Source organism: Mixophyes fleayi, chromosome 3 (genome assembly GCF_038048845.1).
Source record: "Mixophyes fleayi isolate aMixFle1 chromosome 3, aMixFle1.hap1, whole genome shotgun sequence".
In the NCBI taxonomy this organism is placed as follows: domain Eukaryota; kingdom Metazoa; phylum Chordata; class Amphibia; order Anura; family Limnodynastidae; genus Mixophyes; species Mixophyes fleayi.
Genome location: NC_134404.1, coordinates 289,825,096 through 289,837,194, shown reverse-complemented (window position 1 = coordinate 289,837,194; position 12,099 = coordinate 289,825,096). Strand labels below are relative to the sequence as shown.

General features: G+C 42.2%; 1 protein-coding gene across 5 annotated transcripts in view; it reads right to left on the bottom strand.

Moving 5' to 3' along the window:
• ABHD12 (abhydrolase domain containing 12, lysophospholipase) overlaps positions 1-12,099 on the bottom strand; it is a 95,769-nt gene that overhangs the window by 59,311 nt on the left and 24,359 nt on the right. Inside the window, exon 1 of one of the 5 annotated variants that reach the window (XM_075203783.1) lies at positions 9,586-9,900. The exons of the other annotated variants lie outside the window; for them this stretch is intronic. Coding sequence (XP_075059884.1) covers positions 9,586-9,755 — 170 coding nt within the window. The 5' untranslated portion in view covers positions 9,756-9,900. Of the gene's footprint in view, positions 1-9,585; positions 9,901-12,099 lie in introns of those variants that run through there. 5 annotated transcript variants of the gene reach the window in all.

The window sequence follows — 12,099 nt, the reverse complement described above, 5'->3', positions numbered from 1 at the left end:
TGACAGCGGGACAGAGGAGGAGAGCAGAGGATGGTGACAGCGGGACAGAGGAGGAGAGCAGAGGATGGTGACAGCGGGACAGAGGAGGAGAGCAGAGGATGGTGACAGCGGGACAGAGGAGGAGAGCAGAGGATGGTGACAGCGGGACAGAGGAGGAGAGCAGAGGATGGTGACAGCGGGACAGAGGAGGAGAGCAGAGGATGGTGACAGCGGGACAGAGGAGGAGAGCAGAGGATGGTGACAGCGGGACAGAGGAGGAGAGCAGAGGATGGTGACAGCGGGACAGAGGAGGAGAGCAGAGGATGGTGACAGCGGGACAGAGGAGGAGAGCAGAGGATGGTGACAGCGGGACAGAGGAGGAGAGCAGAGGATGGTGACAGCGGGACAGAGGAGGAGAGCAGAGGATGGTGACAGCGGGACAGAGGTTGGTGACAGGATGGTGACAGCGGGACAGAGGAGGAGAGCAGAGGATGGTGACAGTGGGACAGAGGAGGGGGACAGAGGATGGTGACAGTGGGACAGAGGAGGGGGACAGAGAATGGTGACAGCGGGACAGAGGAGGAGAGCAGAGGATGGGGACAGAGGAGGAGAGCAGAGGATGGGGACAGAGGAGGAGAGCAGAGGATGGGGACAGAGGAGGAGAGCAGAGGATGGGGACAGAGGAGGAGAGCAGAGGATGGGGACAGAGGAGGAGAGCAGAGGATGGGGACAGAGGAGGAGAGCAGAGGATGGGGACAGAGGAGGAGAGCAGAGGATGGGGACAGAGGAGGAGAGCAGAGGATGGGGACAGAGGAGGAGAGCAGAGGTTGGTGACAGCGGGACAGAGGTTGGTGACAGCGGGGCAGAGGAGGGGGACAGAGGGGCAGAGAATGGGGACAGCGGGGCAGAGGAGGGGGACAGAGGGGCAGAGGATGGGGACAGAGGGGCAGAGGATGGGGACAGAGGGGCAGAGGATGGGGACAGAGGGGCAGAGGATGGGGACAGCAGAGCAGAGGATGGGGACAGCAGGGCAGAGAAGGGGGACAGCAGGGCAGAGAAGGGGGACAGCAGGGCAGAGAAGGGGCACAGCGGGGCAGAGAAGGGGGACACAGCGTGAGAGGGTCAGTGGAGGGGGACACAGCGTGAGAGGGTCAGTGGAGGGGACAGCGTGTGAGAGGGCAGAGGAGGGGACATTGTGAGAGAGGGCAGAGGAGGGGGGACAGCGTGACAGAGCAGAGGAGGGGGGACAGCGTGACAGAGCAGAGGAGGGGGGACAGCGTGACAGAGGGGGCAGTGTGAGAGAGGGCAGTGTGTCTGGATGCAGAGGGGGCAGAGTGCCTGAGGGCAGAGTGTCTGGATGCAGAGGGGGCATTTTTGCATACAACTAAATAAGTATTTCTGTCCTGACCTAAATACTTATTAAAATTTTTTGACCCAACTACTTTTAAAACAGGACTGCTCAATAATTATTTTGGAGGGGTGCCTTGAAAAAATTTGGAGACTCTAAGGGTGCCGCGAACTGCAAAAGTTTGGGAACCACTGCAATAGGATTAGAAAAAGGACTGAAAAAAAATACAGGGGAGGGCACACTGCAACCAGGCAGTGTGCCAAGACACCACCGAAAACAGTTACAACAAATTTATTTTATCAGTTTTTTTATATAGTGCTTAAATATTATGCAGAGTTATATAAATAATATTTAATTATTCACATCTTACCTCTCTATCTGTATTACCCAGTATTGTTTAATTACTGTTTGTTCCCAATTGTAAAGCGCTACGGGATTTGCTGGCATTACATAAATAAATGTTGATGATGATCAGTGTCTCACCCGGGATTGTACTTCCCTCTGCTCAGTAGCGGCAGCCGCATGGATTCCGTGCTCTCCGGTGACTGCGGTCAGCTGACAGCACTAAAATCACTGGCTTTCAAAACTGCTCTGGCTATTTATATAGACCTATCTGCACTACTTGCTGCCAGAGTGTGAGGTGCCTTACAACTAGTGTCCCTGGTGATTCTTCAGTTCCCGTGTGCTGGTTATCCATACTGCTGACCTTAGCTTGTTGCTGACCTTGCTGCAGTCTCCTGAATTTGTACTGTGCTCGGTGTCTCCCGATTCTTGATCCGGCTTTTCCAGGCCCTTCTCTCCGTTTTCCTTCTAGGCTTACTTCTGCATGAAACGGGCTCCAAGACCTTGATTTGTCAGACTTCTCTGTTTGTACCAGCTAACAACATCAAGGGGCAGATTAGAAGGCCATGACCAGCAGACCTTCTGCAGTGATGCCCGCACCTCCTTGCTGGATACCCCGGTGAACACTGGGTGTTAATTAGACTCATCAGCTCTGATGAGCCAGTGCTAATCTTGATTAATGAAATAGAATCCACTACTTTATTCTTTAAAGTGTGACACTGCTGCAATAGAGCTTATAATCTATATTCCCTCTCACACATACACACACTAGAGTTAACTTTGTCATAAACCAATTAATCTTACCAGTAGGTCTCTGCAGAGTGGGAGGAAAGCAGAGCACTTGCAAAGAGAACCCATGTAAGCAGGGGGAGAACATACAAACTCTACGCAGATAGGGCCCTGGTTGTAATACTCTCATGTAGCATTTCTAGGTATGATAGCATCTAATATGTATATACAGTCATGGCCAAAATATTAACACCATTGCACTTTTTTCAAACAATTTCAGTTTACAGTTAGAGGAAATGGCAAGTTAACACCAGTATTTAGTCTCAACAATTCTCTCTTAATGTACAGAATCTTTGTTTTTCATTCTGAATGTAAAACTGTCTTTATAAGTCAGAAAATGAAAAAATGGCATTAACAAAATAGACACCCTAGCCTTTGGTCAATATAACTGCAATCAACTGCATCCTATAGCGATGGATAAGCTTCATGCACCTATCTATTGTTGCAGTTTGGTTCACTTTTCTTTTTCACTCAAGTTCTCCCAGATTTGAAAAGTTTTTCTCTACACTGCTCATCAGATCTCTCCACTGGCGGTCCATGGGATGTAGATCTTGACTCATTGGTGGCCACTTCTGAACAATCCAATGTCTTGAACCATCCCATGACCATCAACAGAGACACAGCTTTCAGATAATGGGTTCAACATTGTACTCCAAAAAAGCCTGGTAATCTTCAGATTTCGTGATTCCATGGACACATTCAATGCACCCGGTGCCAGATGCGGAATACCAACTGCAAAACATCACTGAACCTCCTCCACGTTTGACCGAGAGATGTTCTTCCCTTTGAAAGCTAAATTTTGATGCTCTTTTGGTCCCATCTGTTCACAGGACATTCTCCCAGAAGAAATTTTGCTTGCTCAAGTGTGTTTGGAAACTCCAGCCAGGCTTTCTTAAGTCTCTGCTAGCAGTGCCCCCCCAATATAATTCCCTTTTATTGAGATGGTGACTGATGATGCTAGTTGAAGCCGTTGTATCTTGTGTCTGAAGGTCAGCTTGAATCTGCCTGTTTATCAAGGTGATTTCTCCACCATTTAGACAATCTTGCACTGCAAACTTCGATGAAGTTTTCACTTGCAGCCACATCCACGGAGGGTTGGTTACAGTGCCATAGGCCCTACATTTCCTACCAACATTATGTATGGTAGAAATGGGAACATCAAGGTCTCTGGAGATCTGACCTGAGATCCATATTTAGCTACGATCTTCTGTCTAACCTCCTCCAGCAATTCTATGGCTTTCTTTGTTTAATTAGTGATATTTATGTAGCAGGCACCTGCTACTCACCACTGGCGAGTTTAGTTCTAAAGTGAAAACTAATTATTTCTAACAAGGTGCCAATAATTTTGTCCAGCCCATTTAAGGGTTTCAGTGTGGAATAAGCTACAACACATTTTTCTGCTTTCGTGTTTTATTCCACTGCAAACAGAGCAAATATTTTGGTATCCTAAAATGTCTTTTTAATTTCAAAAGATATCTATAAGTAAACGCTTTAACGTCACAGGCTCAAATTTGAAAAAGATACATGCAGTGCTTTGTGCACAATCGCTCTGCGTATGCCCAGAAAATAACCATACGTGAACTGGCCATACATCCAATTCAGATTTAGGCACAAGGGACCCTTATACAGCCTATGATTATTATTATTATTATCATCATTTATTTGTTAGGCGCCACAAGGTGTCCGCAGCTCCGTACATAGTACAAACACTAAGCCATACAGAGTTAAACAGTACAGAACAGTAAACACAAAGTACCAATGCTTCAGAAACTCCGGGACAGACAAATGGAGTAAGGACGGAGCAGAAGAACAGGTGTGGAGACACGAGGGAAGAAGTGCCCTGCTCAAACGAGCTTACATCCTAAGGGAGGGTGGACAAAACAGACACGAGAGGGAGCGGTAGGGGAGAGAGGGAAGAGCAAGCAGAGTAGGTGAGGGGTTAGGTGGGTGATTGGTAGGCTTTAAGGAACAGGTGAGTTTTAAGTGCTCGTTGATTGGCCATTAATGGACTACATTATTAACAGGTAACATTAATAGAATAGTTTGTTTTGTTTTTTTAAATGGTGGTTCTTTTGTGACTTTATATATTCCACATATGTATTTGACTTACCCTTCAGTATATTGTCTGATCAAACACAGTGGACCTAGACCTGTATTCATCAACAGATATATCTTCAAATCCGCTCCTTATTGAATACGGATGTGCGTATGCGCGATTTATGCACATTTTTTTTTTATTTTTTTTTAAAAATGCATAATACATTTGCTTTACTTGTTTTAATGAATCCGGCATAATGAAAAAGGAAAGGTCTATGCAGCAATCGTAATACAGTATATTGTATACAAGCGTGCACATGTCTGCCTGCTTTACTAGTAGAGAGCTTGATATAGCTCTTTCCAGCCAGAAAGATCTGTAGTGCGTAAGACGTAATAATTATATTTCATTAATCATGTAAGGTCAATAAGCTGCAGGCTCGCTTCACTGTGTATTGCAATGTAACCTCCAGTCTCCACCAGTGACACTGTGCAATATTTCATACAGTCCAGAGTATAAAGGGACAGGACAGCCCTATTATTTGATGAGTTTCTTGTACAAAGAAGCTCTTCCTTACCTGTAGTGTCAAACCTGCTAAACAGACACTCAATGGAAAGGAAATTGGCTTGGTGTGAAGATTTCACTGCTATGAGAAAACTTCCACACACACTATAATTACAATCCAGTCTTCTTGTTAGAGTCAACAGCTAGCAACGCAAACTATTTTTATTGTTAGTTACATCCCAAATAATTATTCATCTTCCAGACTAGTGTTGTCTTTTATACAGGGCATGCTGCATACATGATGTAAGTGCACTTTTGATGGAAGGTTCCAATTAAAAAGGGAAACTATATCTCACTCACCCAATATAGGTAGGTGTGTTTTTTCTTTACTTTTCAATAAAGGGTCAGAAGAACAATGGGTATAACTATCCTGCACAGTAATCTGGCTGATGAAAGAAGAACACGTTTCTTAACAATACATTTTGGACACAACATCTTGTTTTATTCAAGAAAAAGTAACATAAATGTTATATGAAACACATGACTTGCTTTGGAAGTATCTTACTATGTAAACGTAGACCTAACTATAGCATACAACAGTGCGGTAGGAAGATCTCATGAAACATGGAGGCAACGGAAAACCTTTGGCAGGGGGCTTCTGCTACAACAACCATTCTCTCTTCAAAACGAGAGCGTTTTGAAGTGATGAAATGCATTCATACATCATACAATGAAAATTACTTTTTAGTGGTTTAAAAAGCTGCAAAACACACATTTAAATAACATAAAAGAGGGAACCTGTCAGTGCATCAGTGCTTTATGAGTTTGTCATAGGTTTAGTCAGACATGACAAATGTGTGTTTGCTCCTAGTTCCGTTTACACGCTTTCTATTCGTGTTTAACAAGATAAAAAGCTATCATTGGAAACAGATATATACATTAAGCTGTGATCTCTACAGACAAACTACAATGTAACATTCCTCATTATAATACTACAGGACATGTTTATGCATGTTTTAGTTTATATTTTATCTGTTTAAATGGACTTGTTTCAAAACAAATGAAAACAAACAAAATCCTTCAATGCTGACAGCGGATGACGCTTTGTTACTCCAATCACTATGGCGAACATTTCACATCTCCCACTTGTCACTTTCTCTTGTAGGATACAACGTAAATATTGGTGCATGCTCCAATCATTTCCTGGCTACACTACTGCACCCTCCTCCTCCTCTGTAATCTACCACAGACTGGCTCAACTCAAATTGCATGAATTCTGCAGCTCAACTCATACCTTATAACCCTCCCACTCATCAAATGCTACTTCTCACTCAATTTCTATATTGGCTCCTTATCACACACTGGGTACAGATGAAAAACCTGGTCTTGACCTACATAACCCTCAGCAATCTTGCATCTCCTTACATATCTTTCCTGATCTCCAGTTACCACAGATAAAATCTGCTGTACACAAGATCTCCTCTCTGATCCCCTTTTCTCATTCATGCCTCCAGGATTTCTCTTGCGCTGCACCTGTTCTCTGGAATCCTCTTACTCATACCTGACTCCAAGAAAAACTTTTCTCAGGAAAGCTATCAGAATTTCTCACACAATTATATTTACTATATACTCTGTCAATTTACATATTCCCTCACCTACCATTATGAAAATGGTATATATTGTATATACCATGGTATATATATATATATGGTATATATATATTGTCAGCTCTTTTAGCAGTGTTCTCATTCCGGTTGTGAGATGTTTGTGTAAACGTTAAAGTCATCATCATCACCATTTATTTATATAGCGCCACTGATTCCACAGCGCTGTACAGAGAACTCATTCACATCAGTCTCTGCCCCACTGGAGCTTACAGTCTAAATTCCCTAACACACACACACACACAGACACACAGACACACAGAGAGGGAGAGACTAGGGTCAATTTTGATAGCAGCCAATTAACCTACTAGTATGTTTTTGGAGTGTGGGAGGAAACCGGAGCACCCGGAGTAAACCCACGCAAACACGGCGAGAACATACAAACTCCACACAGATAAGTCCATGGTCGGGAATTGAACTCATGTCCCCAGCGCTGTGAGGCAGAAGTGCTAACCACTTAGCCAAGTCATGTAATTATTAGAGTGCCTTATGTATTACTTACATCGTACAGTGCTGCAGATGATCATGGCACTTTATAAATATCATTAATAACAACAAATAGGCTGGTGTCCTTAAACAATCTACATTTTACTCGATGATCAATTTTAACTAGAGCATTCCAAAAAGGGATTGCTCCATCAGTACCCTCTTCTCCACAGTTTCACATTTATTACCACTTCACATAAGCCGGTCCTCAACCTCTGCGATGTACAGCAGAACCACAATTAACAGAACATGTAAGGTAGAAGAACACCCTTCACAATAAAAAGCACCAATAATACGGCGTTTCTGTTTGACCCCTCTACTCTTGTGCAAAATGTAATTCATAGCCCCATAGATTGTAAGCTTGCAGGCAAGGCCCTCTTACCTCTGCCTGTACTACACAGTATTGTTTTAGTACTGTTTGTTCCCCAGCGCTTACAGAATTTGCTGGCGCTATATAAATAAATGTTGATTATTTTGATGATAGCTCGGGCAATGAGCAATGTCATTTTGACCATCTGCTTGTTTATACTGTCATCCAAATGGACCCATATTGTAGGAAAACTAGTGTTTGAACAAGCCCTGAGAGTGTTACATGGTTGAAACTCTGAATTTAACTGATAGTATTAGAGTGTAACTAAAAGACATTTTACATAAGTAAACCTATGTAAAATAGGTTTACTTATGTTTATCTTTACACTGTTCTAGCCAACGGTGTAGTGTGTGTGTGAAAGGGTTTAGACTGTAGGCTCCAAAGTAGGGATTTATGTGAATATTAAAAAAGCTGTAAAGCAATGTGTAATATGTTGACGCTAAGTAAATGATAATATAAATGAATATTGTTGGCTTCTAGTCAATGAAATAGGACCGGAGGAAGCAGTAAGTAAATAGATAGCCCTATATGGTCAGAGTAATTTGCACATTTTCTGATACAAATTACGTAATTGTAAAGTCTCTACCATTATAAAGCAACTATACCATTATATACCATTGCTCTTCAGAAACAAGTACAAGAAATTGTGACTGATATTTTCACATTTATAACTGGTCAAGAGCTGCTGGATTTTGAATATTGCCGTCTTTCCAGCTCAAAGATATACATACACCTGTGTAATAGGGGCCTACTATGGTGAGAATAGACCTAATAATCAAAGGCAAATGTGAAAAACACACAGCACTGTAAACATGCTGAGGAAATCTGAAGTAAAACTAAACCACTTCCAACCAATCACATTTCTATTGTGATTAAAGTTCTGCCAATTTACAGATGTATTTACATATGATAAAACATTAAGGCCAACAGAGGTTTTTATGTTGACAATATCAAATTATACTTTCTCTATAAATTTTATGCCACAATGTTTCCGATTTATATCAGGTTTAGAACGTCATATATGCCTTAATTTAAGGTTCATACGCAATATGCTAACATATCAGTTTAGTAAATTTCCCTTTGTAACAATACTGGATTCATCCTCTACATTACCACTAGCTTCTGAGACGGTGTTCTAGCATTCCTTGCAAAATGACAGAAGAAAGATCCAGCATACATTTTGTCAGGTTAAAAAAAAGGCACATAACTTTGGTGAAATAAGTCTTTATTCTGATTTTATACAAAAGACTAATATTATTGGCTTTAAAACAGAATGATGATTATGTGGTAACTGGTTTTTGTAGACCACAACTGAAATTACCAAATTCGGAGTAGGCAGGTTCCAGCTAACAAGAAATTGAGATTTAAAATACAGATGACAGACATGCATATACCACCTGTGCTTATTAAGGGGCACCCTATGTCTCTCTATTATAATTAGCCATAGAAATGACCCAACACACAAATGTACTGTAACATTTGCTAAGATGCCAGAAGTCAGTACATCACAGCCTGAAACATATCTCCCAGTATAAGAAGAATACCCAGACAAGGATAAACCCTTGACAAAAAGTTAGGGTAGAGAAACCAAGAAGAGACAAGTTTTTGTGATGACTCAGGCCTGTATTTATCACTTCAGCATATTCACTTGATAATGGTTTTTGCCATTTCAGCTTAATTACTGCACTGCTATTCACAGACTGCAGAGCTCATGTCATTTAGGAAACATGTCAGACAATCTGACCTGCCCTTTAGCACTAAATTCTGTGAAAGAACATTATTTTTCATATGCAGAAAATCTGCCTATATACCAAACTGTACAACTACCTAGTCACTATTCTTTACAGTGCAGGTGCCACAGAATAGTCTATAACACTGCAATGAGTTACAGACCCCTCCTATGCAGCAATACCATGTAACATTGCAAATTCAACCTTTATGTACTGCACACAGGTAAGATACATGAACAGCTGGATACATAACGCACGTACATGGGCATAAAGCCCGAGTATATGAAGGTTAGGTAATGCACTGCCTGAACTCGGTGCCAGTCTGGGTGCCATCCTACCTGCTGAACCTCATCATGCCCTTGCTGTCGCAGTCAGAGTCCTGTGGATAATGCCCCTTTGTCCCCTTGCTCCCCGGTATCCTCAGGTTCTTAAGGCGGCACTCTCTGTCCAGCGGAGCGGCACCGAATCGGTCATGTTCCCGATGCCCCGGCTCGGCTCTCTTTCTCATCCCTGGGCAGGTTTGTGGGCACGGCTGACAGGCTGCGGCAGCTCCAGCAGAGCTAGGACGTGCACATCAGGGAAGGGAGAGAGCAGACTGGGGAGGCTGCTGCTGCTGTTCTCCCAGCTCCCTCCCTCAGCTGCACAGCTGAGATCTACACACAGGAGCCGCCTCCTACACTGTGACCTGTATCCGGCCAATCACAGGGGAGAGGCTGCCTGGTAACTGGAGTACATACAGCAGCTCCCCTGTGCAAGCCCTGAGAAAGGTGCAGAGCTTGTTATTATATATTATATTGGTATATAATAATAACTTATTATTATATACCAGCAAGAGGTGCCTACAGTGCTGATGAGGTTAAGTAAGGGAGTTACATGCCCCAGATCTAGTAATCCTAGGCAATATTCTATCCTTAGCATAAGCTCTAATTAGTATACTTTATTAAGAGGATTAGACGATTTTATTTATTCATTTCCAATTTAGTTTTGATTTATGAGCCACAAAAAGCTAAAATGCACATAATTGCACACATACTGTATTGCAATGCTGAGGGCCTTGGAATCTTCACTTACTCCGATATGAGCTTACCTGTTTTTCCCAGCTAGTAAATGCCACCGCTTTCACGTTTACTGATGATAGAAAAAAGAAAAATCCCCCAGCTAATTTGCAAATGCATCATAAGCCACTTGTTACGTCACAACGCTTCTGCTAATAGGGTCAATTATTAGCGTTAGGGCCACCCTATTAGCAGAAGCGCCAGGACGTAGCAGGTGACTTATGCATTTGCAAATGTGTGCAACTAAGGATTCTGCATTTTTAATGTACAACTGTGTATGCAGAAATATTTTTATGTAGAAATAGCAGCTTTGTTACTGATTAAAAGCGGTGTGCTGGGGTATTTTTCTCTGTATTTACTCCTTTCAGGATAAACCCCACCCTTTCAAGCACCTACTGTGAACCTATAAATTGTTTGAGTAACTTTCCTTTCTGTTTAGATAATAAAACGTCATCTGACAGCAAGAAAAAAAATAGAGGACAGAAAAATCGGTCATCCTGATAATCCTATGCTACTCTCCAAACCATCCCCCCAATGGTTTAGAGAACATCTTCTTTATAATCCCTTATAAAAGTAACCAACAGTTGGGGGATCACACTCTTCAACCACATTATCGGCAATCTTTTACAGACAGAAAACAACACAAAACAAAAACATTTGAAACAAAAAATTCTATCAATTACTTCATCTACCACATGTTGTTCAGTCATGCACCATCAAGGCGACTCTCCAATTTCTTACACATACAAACCTAACAGAAAAGATGTCATCTCTATCCTCTATCACACAGTCCTTTCATGACAACAGTCTGTATCAGACACCTCTGTATCAGACCCATAGAGTCATAGGGACATCCTCAAGGGAGAAAACTCTGACAGAATTCACACAAGAATTTCTAAGCGTCCAGTTAGTGTAGCCATAGAAAATAACTAAATTATCACCAGTTGGTATCTGGTCGGGGGGCAGCACAGTGGCGTAGTGGTTAGCACTTCTGCCTCCCAGCACTGGGGTCATGAGTTCAATTCCCGACCATGGCCTTATCTGTGAGGAGTTTGTATGTTCTCCCTGTGTTTGCGTGGGTTTCCTCTGTGTGCTGCGGTTTCCTCCCACACTCCAAAAACATACTCGTAGGTTAATTGGCTGCTATCAAAATTGACCCTAGTCTCTCCCTGTATGTCTGTGTCTGTCTGTGTGTGAGTGTGTGCCTATATTAGGGAATTTAGACTTTAAGCTCCAATGGGGCAGGGACTGATGTGAATGAGTTCTCTGTACAGCGCTGCATAATTAGTGGCGCTATATAAATAAATGATGATGGTCTCTGATCATCTCCGTAAAATTTACCCAAGGTCTTGTGGCCAAATTGGCAGTTTTGAACATATGTGATGGTCCAGTCCTAGTATCACTATCTTATGGAATAAAATAAAAAACCTTAAAATCGAGAATATTACCAGGCTCAACCTTAACCTGACAATTGCTAACTTGCTTCTTTGCGCCCCCATCCCAAATATTGAAAATGTCAAACCAATATTATTAATATTGGCAACAGATAACAAAAAAAAGTTTCCAGGTACACTATGCTGCCAAACCTATCAACTATTGTCCCCTATTATGACAATTATTCCCTTTTTTCCATTTTATAAACAAAATTCCTCAATAAATATTAAATTATAAGACTAAGAGGACTAGAATTGCTAGAAATAATTGCACATAAAAACACAGGTAAAGAGGAATGTTATAGTGCAGTTGCTGAATACTGACAAATAGGGACGTCTTTTAAACCTGGCACTGTCCCTGGAA